The sequence below is a fragment of the Pelodiscus sinensis genome, unplaced genomic scaffold, assembly GCF_049634645.1.
Source record: "Pelodiscus sinensis isolate JC-2024 unplaced genomic scaffold, ASM4963464v1 ctg35, whole genome shotgun sequence".
Lineage (NCBI taxonomy): Eukaryota > Metazoa > Chordata > Testudines > Trionychidae > Pelodiscus > Pelodiscus sinensis.
Window position 1 is genome coordinate 3,151,765 of NW_027465908.1, and position 24,029 is coordinate 3,175,793.

Sequence of the window (24,029 nt, forward strand, 5' to 3'; positions counted from 1 at the left end):
CCAGCAGAGGGCAACCAAAATTATTAGGGGGCTGGAGCACATGACTTATGAGGAGAGGCTGAGGGACTTGGGTCTGTTTAGTCTGCAGAAGTGAAGAGTGAGGGGGGATTTGATATTAGCCTTCAAATTCCTGAAGGAAGGTTCCAAAGAGGTTGGAGAGAGGCTGTTCTCAGTAGTGATGGATGGCAGAACAAGGAGCAATGGTCTCAAGTTGTGGTGGGAGAGGTCCAGATTGGATATTAGGGAAAACTATTTCACTAGGAGAGTGGTGAAGTACTGGAATGGGTTACCTAGGGAAGTAGTGGAGTCTCCATCTCTAGAGATTTTTAAGTCTCGGCTTGACAAAGCCCTGGCCGGGTTGATTTAGTTGGGATTGGTCCTGCCTAGGGCAGGGGGCTGGACTTGATGACCTTCTGAGGTCTCTTCCAGCTGTATGGTTCTATGACTCTATGACAACTATAAAGCATAAGAAGGGAATTCAGGATTGGCTTAGCTACTGAGCATGCTAATGAGTGTGATTCAGGGAGTGTTTTAATGGCATGGACTGGTCCTCTACAGACTGGCAAGAGGGTCCACATGCTCTCACCAATCTCCTAAACTACCGCACAGTGTGAGCTTAAATTGCCGACATGCCTGTAGGTGGAGGGGATGAATCTGATTTTTAAACAATTGTCTTTCTTCTTGCATCTGCACTTTGTGGGTGCACAAATTAGTGGCTACAGTTTTGCACCCACAATTATTTGTGGGCACAAGTTAGACATACAAGTACTGCTCTATGGCTGTATCTAGACTGGCCAGTTTTTCCGGAAAATCAGCCGCTTTTCCGGAAAAACTTGCCAGCTGTCTACACTGGCCGCTTGAATTTCCACAAAAGCACTGACTTCCTACTGTAAGAAATCAGTGCTTCTTGAGGAAATACTATGCTGCTCCCGTTAGGGCAAAAGTCCCTTTTGCACAAAACTTTTGCGCAAAAGGGCCAGTGTAGACAGCTCAGATTTGTTTTGCACAAAAAAGCCCCGATCGCGAAAATGGCGATCGGGGCTTTTTTGCGGAAAAGCACGTCTAGATTGGCCACGGACGTTTTCCACAAAAAGTGCTTTTGCGGAAAAGCGTCCTGCCAATCTAGACGCTCTTTTCCGAAAATGCTTTTAACGGAAAACTTTTCCTTTAAAAGCATTTCCGGAAAATCATGCCAGTCTAGACGTAGGCTATGGGTATACCCATTCATCAAAATTATCTCAAGCACCGAACAACTCACGCTCCTAAAGCTGACCGTGTAGAAAGAGAGGCCCAGTTCAGGGCAAGTTGAAGATCAAGCCCCCAGTGCTGATGGCTAGGTGAATAAGTCATTACATTTATCCTTAGCACAGTTTCAATATTCTGTTGCTACACTTGTGTTCAGACCACAATTTCCAGTGCTCTCACACAACTGTGTGTATTTAAATCCATTCCTGATTCTGCCTCTGTTCTGCTTTGGTCTTGGCCAAGTCATTTGGCCTTGCTGTGCCTCATTTTCCCCACCTGTAGAATGGAAACAATTCTGATTGCCCTCTTTGCAAAGTGCTTTCAGACACCCTCCTGAAAAGCACTTTTAAAACATGCTGCTTCAGCAAGAGAAGTTCTAAACCACCTGCTAGTTGGGAACTGTCAATAGCTAGAAAAGAAATCGCAGGGTGGGGAGTGGAATGGCCCCAGCAAACTGGTAGGTGACTAATGACTCTTTACTTTCCACCCCTCCCCCCATTTGTTTGCAGATCTATGAATACAGAAAAGTTCACCATGAATTTCCAAGCCGCTTCAGTGGCCGGCTACAGTGGAATGGGAGCAAAGACATGCAGGATGTGTCCATCACTGTATTAAATGTGACCTTGAATGACTCGGGGATCTATACCTGTAACGTCACCCGGGAGTTTGACTTTGAGATCCATCGCCCACTCTTCACAAGCTCCAGATTGATCCATCTCACTGTGGTAGAGGAGGGTATGGAGGACTGGTGGCATTGGGTGGGACCTGCCTGGCCACGGCTGTTGCCCACCAGACAATGCTCTTTTCAGTGGTATCCCTAGGGGGGGGATGCCGCCAACTAAGTTTCTGTGCAAATACTTCCCCAGCCACACTCTTCCGTCTCGTTTGTCACAGGCGGATGCGAAAGCCTGCAGCGCTTGTGCTGGCTGTATGCCCAGTTTGGGAGCTCAGAAATGTGTCCCCCGAAAGCTGGGCTCAGCCAGCAGCTCTTGGACAAGGGACCAGCTAGTGAAATATGTTGTACAAAGCAAAGCACAATGGGCTTCCTGTTTTTCAGCTCATTCCAGGCGCTATTCCCTAGTGGCACTCAGTGCTCACTTCTCGGGGGTGATTTCCTCTACTCTTCCGTCTCCATTTCTTTCCACCTCTAGCTGCACATTACTACACCTGCATTTCCCACTCCCTGCTTACCCTGAAAGGCTGGCCATCCTAAGTCAGTAGGTATGCCTGTGGTGAGCCTGCTGCGGCCTGCTCCCCTCCCCCATGCCTCTCACGCACTGGTGCCCTGCACTTACCTGCTCCTCCCTCCTCCCAGCACTTTCAGAATCAGCTGATGCGTGGCCATTCAATCTCTGTGTGGAAGGAGGAGACGTGGGGACAGAGCGTGAAAGGCCTGGTGGAAAGGGGCAGAGAGGGGGTGCACAGGATCCAGGTAGAAGCCCAACAGGATGCATATTTCCCACCACTTTCAATCTTGCAGCCCACTGAGATGAAGGGGGGGCCCTCACTAGTCTTGGTTGCTGAGGTTTGCTGTTGCTGACTTCAGTGGGCCAAGATTTCCACCCCATATCTGTCCTGATTGTGAATCTCTTTCCCTTCTCCCTACAAGTCCTGCTGCCCACCATTGAAAGCATTTTGATCTTGTGTAAATTTCTGAGAGTCCCCTCAAGCTGGAGCGGACTTCTAGCCATGCACCAGGGATTAGGAAAATAGAGCACACAACAATATCAGCCTCCAGGCTAAGCTAGGTTCAAACGGGGATGCACGTTTGTGCAGGTGCATGCTCTGAGAACAGAATTGGAGTTAGTGGCAAGCTTGAGGACATGTCCGTTTTATTTCCATGAGCGTGCACGGTGAAACAGCTGATGAGAGATTCCCCCCCTCTCAGACCAGGCTGAGATTCTTCCTCCACTTCTGGCAGCTGGTTTGGGGATAGGAGCAGAAGACTTCAGCTCAGGTACTGCAGTTCAAGATGGCATGCAGCTGCATTGGCAGGCTCTGTTCTTCACTTAGCCACAGCCTCTTAAGCTGCTTCAGAGCTATTCACTCAAATGGCAGTTCAGACGCTGCCTCCATTTTCAGCAGCAGACTCAGCCTGCTGGCCTTAGTTCCAATAAGAGGTGCTTAAGTAACCCTACAATCCTGTATCTTCTGATGCTCAATCTTGCAGGTAACATCAGCTGACTGAAAACAGGAGCAGGCCAGTTCTTTTAGAACCTGTTTTGCACTGGACAATCTTCTAAAAGATCAGTGATGTATTTCAATTCTGTTTCCCCAACAGCTGGAGAAGATTTCACGTCAGTCATCTCTGAAATTATGATGTACATTCTTCTGGTCTTCCTTACTTTGTGGCTGCTGATAGAAATGGTCTATTGCTACAGGAAGGTCTCCAAAGCAGAGGAGACTGTCCAGGAAAATGCGTAAGTAAAAATCTTACAGATCTTTGTGTGAGTGAGCGTCTCGCAGCAGAAATTACTGGCTGTAGTTGAGAGGGTTCATCAAGGGATCTGGTCACCATTAAAAGCATTTAAATCTTACATTCATTTCTGTTGCCGCATCTCAGAATCCTCATGGCATGTAGCAAGACTGAGTCTCTCCTGAAAGAGGCCGTACAGTAAGTTAGCAAGGCCCATGTTACAATTCAGAGTGAACACATGTTGGCCAAGTTGCAGTGACTGTGGTATCATAAGGCATCTTGTCCGAAGAGTGTAGGTCTTCCCAGGACCTACCTACAATATGCTGTACTTAGGATCATAAACATCACACATTGTTTTTAAAGAAGATTGAGGTAGTTCAAGCTTTAGACACCTGGGCACGTCTAGACTGGCATGATTTTCCACAAATGCTTTTAATGGAAAAGTTTTCCGTTAAAAGCATTTGCGGAAAAGCGTCTAGATTGGCAGGACGCTTTTCCACAAAAGCACTTTTTGCGGAAAAGCGTCCATGCCAATCTAGACGCGCTTTTCCGCAAAAAATCCCCGATTGCGAAAATGGCAATCGGGGCTTTTTTGTGGAAAACAAATCTGAGCTGTCTACACTGGCCCTTTTGCAGAAAAGTTTTGCGCAAAAGGACTTTTGCCCGAACGGGAGCAGCATAGTATTTCCGCAAGAAGCACTGATTTCAGACAGTAGGAAGTCAGTGTTCTTGTGGAAATTCAAGCGGCCAGTGTAGACAGCTGGCAAGTTTTTTCCAGTCTAGAGACAGCCCTGGAGATTATTCCACACTGTATGTTTCTCTCCTTATATATATGTCAGAGAAAAAGGCCCTTTGTGTGCAGCGGGAGTGGGGAGAAAATATTCCTATGACTATCCTGGTTCCAACTCCCCACCTATCCGTGAGGAAGGAGCACACCTAAAACATTTTCTGGGGTGTTGCCCTGCAATTTCCTCAGCCAAGGGCAGGTAAGGGCTGACATGTCAAGAGGTGCCAAGTTACAGGCGCTTGGTGTTTCTGAAAACCAGGAGGTCGGTGGCAACTCTCAACAGATCCTCCCTGTGAAGCAGCTCAGCGTATGCTTGCTGCTACCATCTCCCTGGGCTTCCTTTGGCCTGTGGTGATCGCTCTTCTTCCATCTGTAGGACTGATTACCTCGCCATTCCCTCGGAAAACAAGGAAAACTGCGCTGTGCCTGTGGAGGAGTAGCCAAGGCTGTGACCTGCAATAAGGTACGCAAGCTTGATACACAACCAGGGTTTGGCTAGTGCCTGGTGCACGTGCCGATTCTGCTCCCCGAATTGTGGAGCAGCCTAAAACCACTAGGGAGTGGTGCAGTAAAACGAGGCTATGTCGTTCGGACAAAAGGCTTGAGACCTAGGCGTGGGCATCTACGTACCCCAGGCTTGCGTTGTAGCTGACACTTCCGCCACAGCACTGGAAGCAGCTAAGCATGTACAGACTGTGGGTGCATTTAGATTATTCTTAAAACCTGAATAGCAAAAAACCTGGCCTTGTGCTGCCAGGAACGTATTTATCATAGGCACTGATGTGGCCCACAGTAGCTCAGCTCTTAATGGATTTCTCCTCACACACGCCAGGGACGTGGGGCAGGCCTATTATTACTGCGTTACCGATTGAAAACAGAAGCCGAAAGAGCAAGAATTGTTTTGTGCTTTTGCGCAAGGGTGTCTATGGCAGCGTGGATGCTCTCTTGCAAGAAAGCTCTGATGGCCATTTTAGCCATAGGGGTTTCTTGCACAAGAAATTCATGTTGCCTGTCTACACTGCCTTCTTTAGGAAGAGCTCTTGCGCAAGAAGGCTTATTCCTCGTGGGGAGAGGGATAATGCTTCTGGAAGAAGCCTTGTTTTCCAACATTGTAAATTTATTTGTGCAAGAACATGCATGCAGTGTAGATGCTCTGCAAGTTTTTGCGTAAGATTGGCTGTTCTTGTGCAAAAAGCCTGCAGAGTAGACGTAGCCACAGAGTCTGTAGTAAAGCAGGGAGTCAAACCTGGTTTCTCCATGGCAGAGCTGCTTAGCCATTTTTCAATGAAACCTCATTGAAGCTGAGCCTCTAAGGGATGGCATGTGCCTTGTTCCGAAGTAGCCTGGAGATCTCTGCCACTAAGTGAAATTGGCATTCATGATCCTTTGACCTGTTTCAGGAACACCCTCTTTTGGTGTTTCTGAAACAGAATTTCCAAGTCTCCTGTTTGCTGGGAAATGTTGGTCTCTCTGTTCGCATTCTCAGTCAGGAAAAAAACCAGAATTTATCATTTCAGATACAGGACTCAAAGTTTAGAACTTCTCTGCATTTGATTGCATGGACTGTTGCATTTTTAACAATGCAGCCTCTCAGGTGCTGGAAGCAGAAATAATATCAGTTACCAGTGCATACAAAACTATGCTTCGGATAAGGAAGTATTACTCACAAGGTGGGGGTGGGCTTCTGTTCCTTACAGGGACTCTGAAGTTGGAAGGATCAACTCACTCCAGCCAGGTTTGGGAGAACTCTATGGCTCCGGGAGGAAATAAGGGAAGGTGTAAATTCTCTTCCATTTGCCTTGGACATTGCACAGCCTTGACTTCGGCTCCAGGACTCCATTTGCTAACGGATTCTCCTTTGAAGCATGTTGAGCCAAGAAGGCTGGGGTATGGGTAGCACTGCTCCTCCCTACGTTTTGCTCCCACTGTCATTTAATGGTCTTGTAAATACTAGTATCATTTATCAACCCTCACCATGTTTCTTTGCAAAATATGTTAATTTGACATTGCTGTGCTCAGGGTGCTGTTGCATTATCCTGACACACATGGTCATCCGCAAGGTCATTTTAGCATGGTGCTCAACCTTTTGAGAGAACCTGAGCAGTCACTTTAATTATTAAAAAGATACCGTAACTCGGCACCACCCAATGCTTGCTGTCTCCCATTCCAATGCTTGCTCCCCATGCTGCCCTGGACTTTAGGCTGCTGTTGCAAACATAAGACAAGATTTGGGGAAGCAGAAGGTTCACAGCAGCTTAGAGCTACACAAAAATGTACGCTAACGCTCAGCATGCAGAGAATTAGTAGGCAGCAATCCACAGTGCACTAGCTTGATGTGCACCCCCACTCCTGCATACAAGTTCCATGGGGTGCTTTAACCTACTACAGAACACTTGTTACATGGTAGCAGGGGTCACGCAGCATGTGGCAACCTAGTGCAATGTAGATTTATAGCCCAGCTTGCTGTATACTAACCCTGTATAGTCATGCCCTTAAGCTGTACCACTGCTAGTTTGGGATTCCCTTCCTATAAGCTGCGACAATTCCAAGAAGTGATGTCTGTTTCACTTGGCGCCCACTTGTCTCCATTAGCTTTGTTCTGTTGACGTACGCCACAGGTAGTGTTTGCTTATCATGGAAATAACCTGTATCAATGAGTGTCTTGCAACAACCACAGGAAAGCAGCCCTGAGAGATACTCCTATTTGAGGACACTTTGCTAATTTAAGGAAGAGAGTAAAAGGCCGGAGCCCCTGAAGGGAGGAGAGAGAGTCTGCTTTAGGTAAGCAAGCAAATGGACCGGACTGCTGATTCCCACATGGGGAAATGAGGAGGTGGCACTGGAATTTGTGGAGCTTTTTATAACTAACTAAAAATTCCTGGCGGGACAGTTGCACCACCTAGAGGCAAACCGTGATGCTTTTCTCCCCTAGCCATTAATAACGCATTATTATTTCCTGTGATAATTAGTCACGATGAATACTCGGCGTTAGTCTGATGTGACTCATTATTGCAGAGCAATTCTCTTGTAAATTAAGTGACACTTATATAGTACTAACACTGTGTATAAAGAGTTGCAGATACAGTGTCAAGGTGGGGTATGGGGCCTTTATTAAAACATTTCAGCACGGTGATGGAGGTTTCCCATGTAGAGGAGCATTAATCTTAGAATCGGAGATTACTGGGGCAACTATTTGTATGTAGAAGTGGCACATGCAAGTGAGATGCTGCTGAATGCTGTTTTTCAGGAAATAGGAGTTTTTGCTTCGAAGAGATACTGTGATAGCTACAGTGCCTCTTATACAGCTTGCAAGAGTTAAATGCACCTGCCACAGGGATTCTTTGCTCCCAAATAAATAGACAAAGCACTCACTAACCCAGGCATGCCTTCTGCATACGGAATTCCTCTACTTTGGTAGGCATAAATCACAGAGTGCACAAATCCCTCGGATGTGAGCTGAAGTTAGACAGGCCCAAACCAGAATTCCTTGGTGGTGGTTATTCAGAGACCCAACCAGGATCAGAAGCTGCAGACTATCCTGATTTTTTTTTGTAACTCTAAACCCCAGTTCCAAACAGACCTGACCCATAGGCTATGTCTACACTGGCAGCTTCTTGCACAAGAACAACTGTTCTTGCACAAAAACTTGCCTGCTGTATACATGGCACAAGCGTTCTTGTGCAAGTAAATTTACAGTACAGCGTTGTAAAACAGGGCTTCTTCCAGAAGAGTTATTCCTCTCCCCACGAGGAATAAGCCCTGTTGCGCAAGAGCTCTTCCACAAGAGGGCAGTGTAGGCAGGTAACATGAATTTCTTGCGCAAGAAGCCCCTATGGTTAAAATGGCCATCAGAGCTTTCTTGAGCAAGAGAGCATCCACACTGCCATGGATGCTCTTGCACAAAAGCACAAGAGTTCTTGCACAAGAAGCCTCCAGTGTAGACGTAGCCATAGTGTGTTTGAAGCTGTCTTCCAGTCATACAGCTTGGGCCCATCTACAGATTAAGCATGCACCATCAGCAATGCTTTAGATTATGCACTGGTTTGTTAGACTCCAGTATTTAAAATGGAGGAAGAATCCTCCCTTTCAGTTATGTTGGAGATCTTCATTTTTCCTAGGCCAGTTTATTCAACCGCAAATGCTAGGGGAGGAATACTAACTCTCAATCCACAGCAGTAGAGGCTAGAGCAGAGGAAGCCATAAATCCAGGATTCCATGCTTGACTGTGACATTCAGTTGGCCAGTCATTTAACCTGCTCAATAGTTAAAGCACCTTGACGTGCTTCTTAGAGTAAATGAAGGGTCACATTTTATTCTTCCTTCTTTCTGATTTTTTCCAACTAACCAGCTGTTTGTGTGTGTGTGTGTGTGTGTGTGTCTTTCAGCTTCTACTAACCCTGTAATTTATGAAGTGATCCTATAGAGAGACTCCCCTACTCTCTTTTGGGTAGGGGGAACCTATGTGTTGAGAGAGCTGCATTAGGACTCCCTATCTTGTGACAGAAAAGTGTGTGGGGGGGGGGCGGGGGGGATGGACCTTCCCCAAGGCATTGTCAATCTTGTGGGAAGATCTTCCCCACACATGTCAGGAAAGAATCCTCTCTGTATATGTAGAAGTATCAAGAGAGACTTAGAATTAGGTAGCACAATAAAACAAATGAAGCACTCAACTCAAAAGTCACTGTCATTTGTTCAATACTTTTTTTATTCATAATGTATTTTCCATTGTTCTAGCTACTTTACATTGAGATTTGGCTGTGTAGCCTTTATAATTCCTAGTTTCCTAGCAGGTAAGTGTCTTTTTTTAAATCACACCTTGCGCACAGCGCAAAGTTTATGACAGTTACAGAGCCAAACAACGCCTCAAAACACAACTGCTGTTCCCTCTGCCTTTGGTCCAGCCCCAGAGTTTGTGTTTCCACCACAGACCATTCAAAAAGGCAGGTGAGCCCTGGCGTGTATCGCTCCCTCCCAGTTTAGTGTCACTACTCAGTGGGATCTGCCCACCTTGGGGGGGATGATCTTGCAACCCACTCCTATTGATGTGAGTAAATCCTTACTCAATGGGATTATTTGCAAGAGTAAGGATTACTCACCTGAATCAGGGTTGCAGGACACAGGCCTGTATGAGGTGGAAGGACAGTCCAGGGATGTAGCAGCACTACTCAGCCATGGAGTATTTGAGGGTCGGAGCTGTGGGGAAAACAATGCATTGCAACCTGCTGGGAACACTGCAAAAGTGTCGTTAATGTCCAGTCCCAAGAGCGCAGGTTGGTGCTTCCGTGTTTGTTCTGTTAGAGGGGGAAGGAGACGTGGGCTCCCAAGCCATCTTGGAGAGGAACAATGCTGATGTGGCACAAGCTCCGTCCTTTTGTTGGCTACAGCTGCCGGTTCTTGGCAGCCGCCACCAGTCTCCCACCTTCTAGTGCCGCGGGGGCAGTTTAGACTGAGCTTGGAAACAAAACCTGCCCGAGCAGCTCTGGACGCTGCATTTTTCTAACTCACAGGCTGCCGGCCCTTTAATGTTAGCAATGAAACTGACCAAAATGAGTGAGGTAACAAAAATTGTCAGAGGTGGAGGAGCCCCCCTGAGCCATGTGCAAATATAATCCCTTCGCCAGAAGGAAAGTCCTTTCCCCACCAAAATAAATCACATTCATTTCCTAGCATAACACAAACTGCTGCAAAGAAGGACAAGCAGAGACAGTGTCAGGTCGGTCCAGCTTAGACAGAGGGAGACCGGGATACCAAAGAGGTGATTGTCCTGCAGCAGAGAGGTGTGGGAAGGGAGAAAACGGAGCCATGCAAACACAGGAGCTGCAGAATGCGTTTTGGGGGCCAGTTCTCCTCGTATAGCTACGGGAATGCTCAGCTATGCCGAGCAAGTGGAGGAGGAAAGTAACACACGATTTTGGCTGGTTTGCACATCTAGAAACAAGCATGTTATGGCACAAAAGAGATTCATTCACCTGTGCTTTAGAAACTGCAAGCAGAGAGAGCAGCGACTGAGCAGACAGGGAGTGAATGTTCAGCATTGTTCTCTCCTGCAAACAGCACATCACGGTGGCCATTTCTCGGACTGGTTATTCCAGACCCTTGGGTCTAGCCCTTTCCACCCAGAGCATCTTTAAACAGGAACACAGAGGTAATTTCACAACAATGCCCTCATGCGCCTCAAGACCTCAAGCCAGGTTCTGTTCTACCAACCAAAAGACCCTCAGTGGCAGGAGAACAGTCTAACGACTTGCAAACTGCGAGGTGCAGCTGTGCTGAAATAAGTGAAGCCCCCAGAGGATGCATGGAAGTCGGAGGGGGAGGAAGAGCAGCTTTGCTGACAAAAATATACAGCAAAATTCTACAGGAACAAGGCCAGAACAGTGCATGTAGCACAGCGGCTGCCAGGAGCAAGGCCCTCCCTCTAGGGTACTGAAGTATTCTTTGGAGAAGGTTGGTTCTCGTGGCAGGCGTGTGAGCTACAGAGCCATCATCTCCTGTCAAACTGCAGTATTTAACCAAAAGCTCTGGTGCTCAGACATGGTATAAATATATCATCTGCCTAGAACTCAACCGAGAAGACTCCAGTCATCTTGAATCTGTACCTCCTAGGTGGACTACTCACTCTCAGGCTGTGTAGACAGGGAGAATCTGTTTTGGATGATCCTCAAAAAGGCAGAGGGCAGAGCTGATTTCCCCTGAGGTGGCTCTACTCTCACTCAGCTTATCCAGCAAGGGCATTGGGGGGAAGGTAAAAGACACCAGCTGAAGTGCTCAACACTAACCTCTATTTAACAGGTGGTTGGTGAGACAAGCATTGGCCGTTTGAGCTTTGAGATGGATTTGGGGAAAAGCGATTTCCTCCAATTCCATGTGCCAGTGGCAAATGATGAAAAGGCCACAGTCTGTCCTGCTAGCTGCATGACAGGTGATGGGAGTCCAGACTCTGGAATGTAAAGCTACCGTGAAGAGGAAAGGACTCCGAGTGCCCTGTTCCCAGGTACCTGTAGGAAAGGAATCCTCTCCATTCTAATGCCCAGAAACGTAGCCTGAGGGGGCCACTGTATCCGATGATCACCCTCTCTGTGCCTTGGCATCACAGCACACGTCTGTTCTGAGGAGCACGCACGGGAGGGAGTGGAAAGCAATGCGGTAACCGTTTGTTACAGGCGCGGACATGCTACTGTGCAGCATGTTTCTAACCTCTGCTGGAAGCCTGAGAGAAGCTGTTCTTCGGAGAGTTCATGCCCAACTCAACACACTCCAGCAGTTTGGAGGGATGCTAAGGTAGGCAGTCAGTCTCGTAGATGGTTACTTGACCCATACCTGGCTCAGTCACTACTTTCATTCCAATGGGTGGCTGGACCTTCCTCTTTACCCCAATGGAAAACACTGCAGACACGTCACAAAATGTCTTGCAGTGCTCAGCAGCCAATTGAGGTAATGGTTTGAACCAGTTATCCATTTGGAAGAGACAACTCCACGTGCTCCTCTATAAAATAGTAGGTTATGAAAATTAGTGATTTGACAGCTAAATGTGCACGTGAAGAGGAGATATTGGGCCAAACTGTCCCCTTTTACACCAAATAAATCTCTGAATCCATGGACTAGCCTGACTCTAAATGAGAGAAGAATTTGGCTTACAGTGTTCCCACTAATGCCAAAGTTTTAAAATGAGTCTGAGTATTCGCCTGCCCCTCTTTCATTCCTAGCTCATCACCCCCAGTTCTCCCAGACCTGAATTGCACATTTACCCCCAGATAATGTCTGTTTGACAAATGAACAAGTCTTGAGTTTATGTAACTGGGAGCCAGTTTTCAAACACAGGCACTGTATGGACACTACAGCCCCAAATACCCATTTTCAGTAAAGCACCAATGGGCAGAATGTAGGTACCTAACTGAGGCAGCCAAATTTGAAAACCAGGCTTAGCAAGGAAACTTCTTTTTTCTCCACATATGGAAAGATTAGAACCGAGAATCGGTGTCCCAGATGATCTACCCTTCTATCCCTCCCCCCAGTACTGCAGAATCTCAGCACTATTTAGGCCATTGGCTGTTTCCATTTGTTTGAGTAGATTATATTGTGCTGGTGCTTTAGCTGCAGCACAAAGGGGAGTGATGTGGAGAGAGAGACCCTTTACACATCTATTTCACAACTGCTCAGACACCAGAAATCAAGCCAAACCGTTCTCCTTGACTGGCGACTCACAATGGAAGGATGAGGGCCTGGCACAAGCAGAGTACCAATAAAGACTACGATTTCTCCCCCACAGGTCAGCAGGACAATAAATGTGTCTGCTCATGTTTTCAGGCTTGGTCAAAAAGGGCAAGCCTCAGAGATAAGAGCCAGAGTGAAAACTAACCGTCACCTCAGCTGGACTTGCAGTATCTTCCCTTCCATTTATCTCTGTTTTACCACTAGGAACCTCTGCTCGATTATATACATTACACTGCAATAGGGTTTAGGTACCTAACTCTCTCAGGCTCTTTTTATCCCAGACAGTCTGAATTCTGGGTCCTTATACACATCAAATAATCTCTTTCAACCCCCTGTGCAGGAGGCAAAGAAATGGGGGTGTTTCTTCACAGCATGTGGGGCAGAGAAGCAAGGGGTGAGGCTCTGAGTTAAAAAGCCTAGATAAGCGGAGCTAAGAGAGGGCACAGGTACAAGCAGCTGAAAGCCAGAGAGGAATTATTGCCAGTGGCCAGGAAAAGCTTCCTGATACTAAAGGCTTTTTCTCCATGTATAGCTGCACTGATTTTGTTAAACCAGTGACACTGCATGTGTGGACACTCCTAAGGGCTTAGCTCGTACATTTACAGGCTTAAGGTACACCTGTCAGTATGAGTTCATAATGGGTTATGAATGGGCACAGTCGTTTGCAGCTGTTTAAATGAAGCAGCACAAGTTTGTGTAGGCCTATGATCTGCTGGACAGAATTAACTCTTCAAGGGCACTTGCACAAAACACTAGTACGTGTACTGCTGGGGCATGGGGTAGATTAGATGGGCAGATCTCTAAGTGGCTGTAGGAGACACTGACAGACCTGTGACTATGAGAAACAAACCTGGAATGCTACCATTTATCTCTGGCCTTCACAGCTGGGGCAGGTTCCTGTCCTTCCAAGCAGGATAAATCTATCGCTGCATGCAGCCAGTGTGCTAGAGTACAGCTACTGCAGCTTCACCTCCTGGATCTGAATGAACTTGCATTAGGAGTGTCCCAAGGGCATATTTAAGACAGAAGCCCCCAGATTCTCCACTCTTCTTTGGAGTGAAACCTTGGAAAAGGGGGGCAGTTAAGCTAGACCCGTAACAACCTTCGCCAGATTCCTGGAACCCACCAATGAGTCTGGGCTCGTCCGTACTTAGAACAGCAGTGGAACACAAGCCCATTCTCATCACAGCAGACAGTCCCACCCAATTTCCAGGCTTGGTCCCTTTTTTCCTCAGTGCTAGGGGCTTAGGTTGCTCTACATCGCTAATTTCAGCAGCAGCGCATGGCTCTGGCAGAAATGCCAGGGAGATGTGCAGTACTAAGCAGTGTTAAGTTAAATAAATACGCATAAATACAATAAATTAAATAAAGCAGAACATTCGCTAGGTTCCTGGGCATGTTTTGGCCACAGTCCTTTGACTTTTCTTGCTCCCCCTTCCCCTCCTCTTGGAGCGGTAGTCTGCTAACACTTTGAATTTGCAGTAGCTCCCCAGCCAAACTAGCCAGCTAGTGCATTGTTGCAAGAAGTGTATTGATAAATGGCTTAGTGCTTAAACTCCTTCTAGATGTTTTCCCCCAGCTGTGTAGGCCATATGGCACAAGACTGGCCTGTCGCTCACCTTGCTCTTTCAGTACATGCAAAAGCTAGAGATGAAACCCACCTGGCAGATCGTCCAGTACTCAATACTGCCCCGTGCCAGGCGATCTCACCTGCTTCAAAAATCCTTCCAGAGACAGGGGCAGTGGAGATAGAGGGTTCACAGACCAACTAATCCACCTGATAAGGCATGTTAGTCACCACCACAATCCCCCTTTATCCTTTCACTGCACAAAGGGATGTGCCATTGTCAGAGCTTCTTCCTGAGAGCTGCTGAGCCCCTCTGTGACTCGGTTTCCTCCTCTGTAACTAAGGACATAGCACACCATAAAGGCAGAGTATCATTGTGATGTCAGTGGGACTTGTGGGACCTCAGGATCAGGCTTTCACCATGCTGGGTTCCCATTTGTGTGGTGTGTCCAATAATAACTCTTACGCCATCACCCCCCGCGTCTCATCTCCCATCACTGGAGCTCGCTCCCAGGCCACTGGCTCAAGAATGGAATTTTTGAAGACCCAGTGACTGCACCTCATCCCTCTCTGCTCCAAGGTAAAACATGCCTGTCTAGTGTGGGAGTCCAACCCTAGACAGACATCTCACCAGCTACCCAGCTAACATGCTGAGCCTAGTACATTGCACACCACAGCCCTGGGGCGTCCTCGCCTGGCCTCTGCTAGGTTAAAATGCCCAGTCGTTACACATTCATCATTTTGTATTATCTTAACAAAATAAATAGACCTGCGACATTTACACGTCACCCCACCTCTGCAGCCAGAGCCCTGCAGTTGACACTACTTTGAGCCCCTGTTTCCTTCGCCACAAAGCAGCAGGAAACTCACTAAAACGTCCCCTGCTTACAGGCCTCTAGGAATGGCAGTTACCTGTGCGGCTGGTCTTTTCTTCCATCCCCCTTCCAGACCCTCCCAGGACCAGCCACGCAATGAAGGGGAGGGGGTGGCTTCCCGATAAGCCACCTGCTTAACTGCGACTGTGGTTTTTTGTGAAAGGAAGCTGCTTCCTCTTCGAGTGGCGTTCCACCAGAGGCGAGATGGAGGGAGAAGATCCTGGCACATGCCAAATGCCCTCTCCTAGCTCACTACTTGTTTGCTGTTGTTGACAAGAGGAGGTTTTAAAAATAGTGAATAAGACAAAAAATAGGGATTATATCCAGTCAGAGCCATTGGACTTCACCCCCCCGCCAGGCGAGAAGGGAAGACAGAAAGCCCTTTCAGCACAGCTGCAGGTCCTGAGCACAGAGGCGGGCTTATTGACAGGGACACACACTCAAGATGCGCTGAGGAACACAGAGCATGTAAAGGGGACGCTGTCGAGTGAAAACTACCCAACGGGTTACATTCACTGACTTCAATGGGACACGCCAGGGTCCGGGATTAGACGTCAGTGGCCCTTCGACTCTGCCGTTGAGCTTCTCGTAACAGACAGTGAAATGTTTCATTGAGAAAATGTGGTTCAGTTTCTGGGCTCGACTCAGCACAGTTAGGCTGGGCAGCTTCCTGGCACACTGCGCCCCGCCACGGCGTTCTAGCAGATGGCGCGGGACAAAGCCCATTCGCTACTTAACCAGAGTAGCGTCCTAGAGAATTCTCCTGGCTCAAAGCCTGCTCAGTTCAGTAGGGACCGATGTCTCCTAGCAAAATCCCCTTTGTCCTCAATGGAGCAGGGTAAAGTCAACAGTATCCCCTTTAAATACCTGTTCGACATGCAGGGAGCCGCAGGTGGGTGGGTTCTTCCCTTTAAAACAGACAGACAGACAGACAGCCAGGAATGCACAGAAGAGAGGCGGGTGGGGACAGGTAAACGCGAGCTGCACTCTCCCGGACAGTGCCTCAGTGCTAGGAAAGCACAGCCCGCCCTGCGCACACCGTCCTACCCCAGCGACACTCCAGTTCAGCCAGTGTTGGAGGTCAGCACCCACTCTCCTCCTTAGTACATAGGCTTTTTTTCCTCTTTTAAAATCTGTATATAATATATATATATTTATATTCTGTATATATATATTTATATGGTCTATATACACGTATTGCACACAATCCTCTGGCCTCCTCTGTTCGCCCCTATTAGTGGAAATGCTTCCGTTTCTCCTCTGGTTCCGACCCATAGTCGCGTGACCCGATGCCGTTCTGAAGGTTTACTAGGGAATCCTTCATCTGCAAGACAAAAGCCACCCTAAGTGTCTCGCTGATATAAAGCCTGGGAGGTGCTGGGGCTTCAAACATCGCCCCCCCCCCAATGTCCCCCGCCACAGCACACACAGGCCTGTGCAAAGTGATCAGTTGCATCCCTGGACTTGGGCCAGAGTCCCTGGGCTGGAAGTGGCAGGGAGTGAGCTGCACGCCCAGCCAGGCAGATGGAGCACAGTGACACCTAGGGCCTAGGGTTCTGACAGACGCATGTTGTTAAAGGGACAGTGGAAGAAAATGCAAAGTCTGTACTGACAGGGTGGCCGACAGAATTGGCAGGCACCTGAGCCAAGTGGCGGGTGGGTGGCTCTGCCCTCCCAGACGGCGCAGTGGCAGCCAGGAACCTCAGGCCCTTTGGAATTGCTGGACCTCATGGCAGCTGCCGCCTTTGCCCTGCAGTCAGTGGCCTGTGTACAGACAGCCCCCTCTCCGTGGAGGACGGTGGACTCCTACCAGCAAACAGGTAGAGGGGCAGGGAGGAAGTGTCCAAGAACATCACCCCCGACCGAAAGTGACCTAAAGGATCTCTGTGGCCCACATGGAGCAGACCCCCACACAGTAAGCTGCATAGGAGTCCATTTGTCTGTTCTTCCCTGGGACTGAGAGGATCAAATTAAGATGTGAACACAAACATCCCAGACCTGTTGCTACATCCACCTTCTGGCCGAGGCTACGTGTCAAGGAGCAGCTCTGGAATTCAGGATGGCTCTGAAGCTGGCAAAGCTTACCTGCTTGCAGAAGCCCTGTTTGAAGATGGGTCTGTTGGGACAGCTAGACATCCCTGGTTAGGGAAGGATCTAGCTAGGCAGCAGCGCGGTGGCAGAAATGTTCAATTCAGTCTCATGCACTAGGAATTCCTGGGGTCCATGGCTGGGAGATGCTGTTCTTACCTGGTCTAGAAGCATCACTGAGGATCTGATGATCTCACGCCACTTCTGCAGCTCCGTGTCATGATACTTCTGCTGGGACTCCAGTAACTGGGCCCATTCCGACTGAGACTGGGGTAACCTGCCAGGTGCACAAAAAACACAAACTGTTTGGCTGGGGAGAAGCACTTACCCCGAGCCTGGGGCTGGAAGGGATGCAGGGGAGTTCCTGGCTGCTGAGTGAAAGGTGACGATTCACCTCAAAGGCAGAGCTCCGCTTCTCCCCCAGCACTCTTTCATTCATACACTTCCACTCCCTGTCACCTCTGGAGACCTCTGCCCAACCTCAGCTTGGCTGGAAATGCTTTGAAATTAACATTTCCAGATGCATGTAATGATGTCAGGGTACCAGAGAGACAAGGTGGGTGAAGTACTTCTTTTACTGGCCCAACTTCTCAGGGGGCATCTACACTGCACCCTTAGCTCAAAATAAGCTATGCAGATTGCGTAGCTTATTCTGAGTTAATTTCACAATAGCTTATTTTGAAATATGGTGCTGTCTACACAGTGCCAAATTTTGAAATAAACTGCTATTCCAAAATGTCCCTTAATCCTTGTGGAACGTCGAAATAGCAAGCCTGTTTTATTTCAAAATAACAGGCTTGTTTCAAAGACGCGGAATAGGTGTTTCGGGATACCGGAACTATCCCAAAATTGCACTGCAGTGTCGACGTACCGTTGGTGAGAGAGACAAGCTATATTAAAACACCCAACAACTACATGTATGAATCCACACAATCACTGCACTTTCAGGAAAAAAAAGAAGAGAAAAACACCACATCACTGGTGGGCGAATATTTTTTTTCCAAGGCTATGTCTAGACTGCAGAGATTTTCCAGGATACCGCTGAAAAGCTCTGCTGTGTCCAGGAAACACGTCTGCTTTTTTGGAACAGTTTCCAAAAAAGCGGGTGCGTTCTTTCGGCATCCCTGTATTCCTCTTGGTGAGAGGAATAAGGAATGTTCCGAAAGAGGAGGTTTTTCCAAAATTTGGCCCCATGTAGACAGGGCAAATTTCAGAAAAGCCTCTTCCAAAAAAAAAAAAAAAAGGCGGAAAAAGATATGCAAATTGCGGTTTTCCGATAAAACTCTGCTCAAGTGATCAGGTATCTGATCTATCAGTCTTCATCCCTCAAAGAACAAGCACAACACTTTCAAAAGATGACGCTGGGAGTTTAAATTCACTACTGTGCTAGACACTAAAACTCATGGTCTTAATAAAGACCCTGAATTTGTGGCTTATTACAACAAACTTACCCCTTTTTGTACTGACTACAGGGTGTTAGCAGGTCACTTCACCTTGAATGAACCCTTAGAATATGTGCTAACTACTTATGACAAACTATTTATTCAATCTTGTATTTAGCTGTGACAGTCTGAGTGCTTTCCCCAGACCCGAGGAAAAGCCCTGTGTAGCTTGGAAGCTTGTGTCTCTCACCAACAGAAGTTGATCCACTAAAAGTATTCGGCACCCCCACCGCAGTGTAAGGGATAACATTTTAGAAACACCCACATGTCTCAGCACATTAAGTCCCATTTTCAAAAGTGTCCAAGGCAGTTGGGAGATGAAGTTTCATTCAAAATCAATGAAATTCATTCTCCTACGTCTCTTGAAAATTGTATCCATAATTGTTTAAATTGGTTAATTTTTGGCCCTTCTGGGGAACACAGTATGACCAGTGAATAATTCTTCATATCCCCCTCTTCTTTTCTCCTCCCCAAACTATTCGCTAATGATATAACCAAACACATGACACCTCAAAATGTTTTGCATTCAATTAAGTACAAATTGCAACGCCCAACCCACATCCAGGAAAGGTAGACACTGTTAACTGCATTTTATGGACCGGAAAACTGAGCCACACAGGGGTACAGTGACAGTAATTGCTGGAGGTCACACAACAGCACATCTAGACAGCAGGGCTAAAGTCAAATTAAGCTACACAACTTGAGCTACATCGACTGCGTAACAAGTCGAAATAGCTTCACTTGGCTTTTGGCGCCGTCTACACAGCAGGAAGTGGAAGGAAGAACACTCTTCCTCCGACTTCCCTTACTGGTCGTAAAATGAGGGTCACAGGAGTCGGAGTAAGAAGTCCTCCAGCTAGACATTATTTCCATGTAGCGGCTTGCTGGATGGACATGCTCTGTTATTTTGGAATAACGCTGCTGCGGAGACACAGCCTTCTTAGTGGCACAGCCAGGAATGGAACACAAGAGTCCTGACTCTACACAATACACTGCGCTCCCTTTCAGAGCCAAAACCAAGCAACAGGTGATCCTTGGTTCTCTGCCCCATGTAGTAACCACTGGAGAGTGCTGCTTGTCTAGCACAGTCTAGGGCAGGAAAGGCCTGAGTCTCGCCCTGCTGGTCCAGTGTTAAGCATCTATTTGCTCATTTCAAGCCAAATAATGTATCTTCACCTTAGTGCATATGGCTGGGAAAGGCCAGCAGGCAGCTCTGGGCTGTGGAGTTTTGGAAAAGCCATGGCTGCCTATACGCAGCAATCATTGGTGGGGGGCAGAGAGAAAGAAAGGCAGTTACCGTTCTGGTAGCCGCAGGCCCTGCCATGCGGTGAGGGTCTGGGTGGTGTATTCCAACATCCAAAGTTTGTAGAACAGCATCATATTGAGAATGACCAACAGCACCAGACTAGAAAGGAGAAAGACACTGGTGGAAACATCCCTGATTACAAGCATCATTCCAGTCCCACCCTGGACAATGCCCCAAAGGTCTCAGAGGCCTGTATGCCTTTGTCAACTGTTGGCAGTGGGAGTTTTGCCTGAATAAGAACTGGGTGATCAGGGCCTGAAGTTTTAGTCTGAGAAAGATAGAGAGAGAGACAGACAGAACGTCGTGAAACAAACACAACTGAGGGCAGAGCAATGAGGAAACCCATTGGACCAGAAAACCTACAGTTCAAGGTTGGTAGGTTAGGATTCTGGCTCAGTGGGTGGCAAGTTATATCGGATACTGGGAAAAGCAGAAGAAAAACACAAGAGTAAAGAGGTAAAAAAGAGACAGTACCTGAAACAAATCCTAATGGGAGCAGGGAAGAGAAAAGATTGAGGAGCTAGAGGTTAGAAACAGACCAGCACAGGGACAGGAGAAACTGAGAAGGAACGTCTGGCGGATACATCTAATACACAGAAGGGGGGGGAAAGAAAGGCTGGAGGAAGGGGAGGAGAGAGAAAGGAAGAAAGCTGTAGTGACATGGGTGTTTCTCGTAGGACAATGTTCTTTCCTTGGCAGCAGAGCAGAGATTGGGTAGTGCCTGCAGACCAGCACACATGGGTACCTGCTTATGGTATCATTTGGATTATAAATTCACATTTCAAGTTGCAAGCACCTGTTCCTCGGTTTGTGCCATGTTATATGAAAGGAGTCTGACAGCACAGCATGCAGGGCAATGCTCTGTCAAGTGCATCAGTAGCACAGATAAAAGATATTGGCCTAGATGGGCCTAGAGCCTCAAAACCAGAAGGCTAGCCCATTCCTCTGGCACAGGTTTCTGGCTAGTGCCGTTAGTACAAACGCTTTGCTCTCTGGTGCTCCTCCGTCCTTCCAATCAGATAACTGTCTGGTAGCCTCTTAACAGAGATTATTCTAAACTGACCTTTTCTACTTTCTTACCTAAACTGCTGGATGTGTTACAACCCCCCAGCAGAAAGCACCTTGGTGGAGAAGGTACGGATATGTCCAGCAGCAAACATCTGCCCTGCTGCCTCAGGTACCGGGTCAGTCTCACAGCAAATATCTGCAGCTCTGCCAAATGTGCCTGTAGCACAGGGGTGGGCAAAAGGGCGGGAGGAGACTTCTCATGCTGCCCCGTCCCCAAGTCCTGATTGGCCTGAGGGCGAGAGGAGTGTGCGAAGTTTCCTCCGTCCTACCCTGCCCTGTGAGGAGCACGTGGCATTTAGAAGTGCTGCCTGCTCCTGGCAGGGCGGAAGGAGGCTTTGCGTGCTCCCCTGTCTCCAGGCCATGACTGGCCTGGGGATGGGGGAGCGTGGGAAATCTCTTCCCACCACCAGGAGCATGGTGCTTCATGGGAACGAGGGGGGGGGGGAGGGCTACCCCACCCACCAGACCAGTCATGATCTGTGGGTGAGAAAGTCTGAAACATCCTGGCCCCAGCCGCCCCTTCCTTTTGAGGCCCTGCCCCTTCCGGTGCGACCCAGGGCCACTTTAAAAAATTATTAGCCATCCCTGCTCTAGCGGAAGATGCCTATTGCTGTGCCAGAGATACTGAGCTCACCCAGTAGGAAATGTCGGACTTGCTGCTAGATGTACCAGCCCTGTCAGAAAGCACATTCAGCCTTAGCCCAGCTAGGACCAGGAAGTGCAGAAAGAGAAGTACTGAAATTTCAAGTTTAAAAACTTTTCCAGGCCTTTGAAAAGGCTGAGTGTGGGGTGGTTCTTGCTTTATTCCAACTCTTGCAGTGGATCCTGTTATCAGGATCATGCATCAGGGTACACCCTTTGTCAGGCACCTGTACCGTGCCTTTCATCCAAAATTCACGAGTGCAGTATCCTCCCAACAGCCTGCGTTGCAAGCAGGCATGAGGATCACATTTTATAGACAGGTAAATGGAGTCTGATAGGAACCTTGTAGCAGGACCAAGTTTGTTTGGATCATCTGCATTTCCAATGAGCACACCCCTACTGTAGCCATTGCAAAGTAAGTGCCGAGCTAGGACTATAATTCAGCAGTGCTGATTTTTAATGGCCTGCTATAACCACTGTACAGGCAAACCTGGTTCTCACCAATCTCCCTCTCCCTTTTTTCTTCTGAATACTTCTGTTAACAGATTTCTTAGAAATCTCTTCTAAATGGGCCAGTTTCCTTCCTGGGTGGAATTTTTCCAAAGCCCACAACTTGGGAACATACACATTTGCAGGCAGCCATAAAGGTTTCACGCGGGATGTGATAAAGAGGAAAACAGGCAGCAAACTGACATGTCACATACAATAAAAACCAATGTACTGAACACATTGCTGTAGTAGTATAGTATCTTTATCATTATCACTATAATATAATGGATTGCATGAAACATGCACCTCATTTTCACTTGCCTGGGAACTGATGGGTTGTTTGGATGTAGTACCAAGAAGGTTAATAACAGATTATAACCTCTGCATCACTTATGCAGAATTCGTAATTGGCAAAATGTCTACACCGAGATCCTGCATGCTATAAAAGCCTGCTTTATGCCTTGTTTTGCAAAAATGCTGCTACTACTCTTTCCACTCTCTTCTCTTCAGTCATTATTTATAGGTTCTCATGTTCATATCAGTTTCTCTGACCTCTCATCCGCTTAGTCTCCTTTCTTCTCTGTTGGTGACAGATTTCCCCTCCCCATTCAGTCAGGCCTTTCCCCAGTGTATTCTGTAGGGCTATGTCTACACTACCAGAGTATTTTGAAATAATTCCAGAAATAACTATTTAGAAATAAGCTTATTCCTCGTCACAAGCAGGAGTTGTTATTCCAAGACAACAAGCCCATTATACTGAAATAACAGGCTTGGTAGTGTGGACGCTGGCCTTTTTATTTCAAAATAAGGGGAGTTATTTCGAAACCACTTCCCAGTGTAGACATGGCCTAGCTAAGCTACCTCCAAGGACTTCTAGGAACGCAGAGCTCTGGCTGGCTGAGAGCAAGGTCAGGACTGGAAGAGATGGAGGGACGGGGCCGGATAAACAAGGAACCGAACAGGAGGCTGAGTCACAATGCTGAGATGTGGATCATCTCCAGAAGGAGCCAACCCAAACCTCGGCCAGAACTAGAACGCAACTGAATGGACCTCGATGGGGGGGGGGGGGGTATTTTTAAAGTTAGTTTATTTGATTTTTGCTTTGGGGGGCAATTTCTGTGCTTCCTAGTTCTCAAGTGAGACTAGGGTGGGGGGAGGCAAAGAGAGATGGAGAGTGGGGGGCCCAAGCAGAGAGACTGAGCAAGCCTGGCGGGAATAAGGAGTCACTCACACACAGCTGATAACAACGAGCAGCTTGGAGACGCTCTGAAGATGGAAGCCACCGGGACTGTCCTCGGAGACATGCCGCGTCTGCGTGGAACCTGAGGGAAGCGTTTTGTCACCGCTTTCAGTAATAGCCTAAGAAGAGCTCAGCTCCCTTCTCCACACTCTCAAACCCCACTCCAACCATCGCCCCAAGCCATGGTCCACTGCACCGCTGCCCCCAAGAGGGGTCTAGCCTTTGGTCCCACTCAGCCCCTGGCCCCAGAGGGGCCCTCTGCCATCTGCAGCCTCGAAGAGCCCAGCTCCTAGAAGGCAATTCCATACCTGCCACGTGCTTGATTCGATGCACGACTTCCTCGTCTGTCGGGGTGGTGACAGGACTCAGCACCTCCTCCAGGTGTGGCACCCGCAGGTGGGCATGGGGCCGCTTCCTCCGGCGCAACGTGGGTTGCTTGTTCATCTTCTCTTTGGGGGATTGTCTGTGGATCTCGGCTAGGTACGTGCTCTCAGTTTTGGTCAGTTCACTCTCTGCAGCGGAGTCAGGCACCGTGTTACAGCAAGGGAAATAACCAGTGTCTCTCTGTGCAAGGCCACTGGGGACCCTAACAAGAGTTTCCGCCCAGGGCACCATCTGGCCCAAGGCAAGGCTCAGTGCTGGCAGCTTGA

The 24,029-nt window shown here is 48.0% G+C and overlaps 2 protein-coding genes across 9 annotated transcripts in view; one reads left to right on the forward strand and one right to left on the reverse strand.

The window, feature by feature from the left end:
- LOC142818156 (sodium channel regulatory subunit beta-3-like) overlaps window positions 1–8,855 on the forward strand; it is a 123,127-nt gene extending 114,272 nt beyond the window's left edge. For 2 of the 3 annotated variants that reach the window (XM_075916432.1, XM_075916434.1), the window contains 4 exons: window positions 1,755–1,980; window positions 3,527–3,665; window positions 4,825–4,911; window positions 6,146–8,855. In XM_075916432.1, coding sequence (XP_075772547.1) covers window positions 1,755–1,980; window positions 3,527–3,665; window positions 4,825–4,888 — 429 coding nt within the window. In that variant the 3' untranslated portion in view covers window positions 4,889–4,911; window positions 6,146–8,855. The remainder of the gene's footprint in view (window positions 1–1,754; window positions 1,981–3,526; window positions 3,666–4,824; window positions 4,912–6,145) is intronic. The other variant, XM_075916433.1, reaches the window with a different exon arrangement.
- A 277-nt stretch (window positions 8,856–9,132) lies between these two features.
- LOC142818179 (protein Aster-B-like) overlaps window positions 9,133–24,029 on the reverse strand; it is a 335,181-nt gene continuing 320,284 nt past the window's right edge. For all 6 annotated transcript variants that reach the window (XM_075916427.1, XM_075916430.1, XM_075916429.1 and 3 more), the window contains 5 exons: window positions 23,688–23,891; window positions 23,371–23,461; window positions 19,932–20,039; window positions 17,352–17,469; window positions 9,133–16,428 (listed from right to left, as the gene is read on the reverse strand). In XM_075916427.1, the coding sequence (XP_075772542.1) occupies window positions 16,339–16,428; window positions 17,352–17,469; window positions 19,932–20,039; window positions 23,371–23,461; window positions 23,688–23,891 (611 nt within the window). In that variant the 3' untranslated portion in view covers window positions 9,133–16,338. The remainder of the gene's footprint in view (window positions 16,429–17,351; window positions 17,470–19,931; window positions 20,040–23,370; window positions 23,462–23,687; window positions 23,892–24,029) is intronic.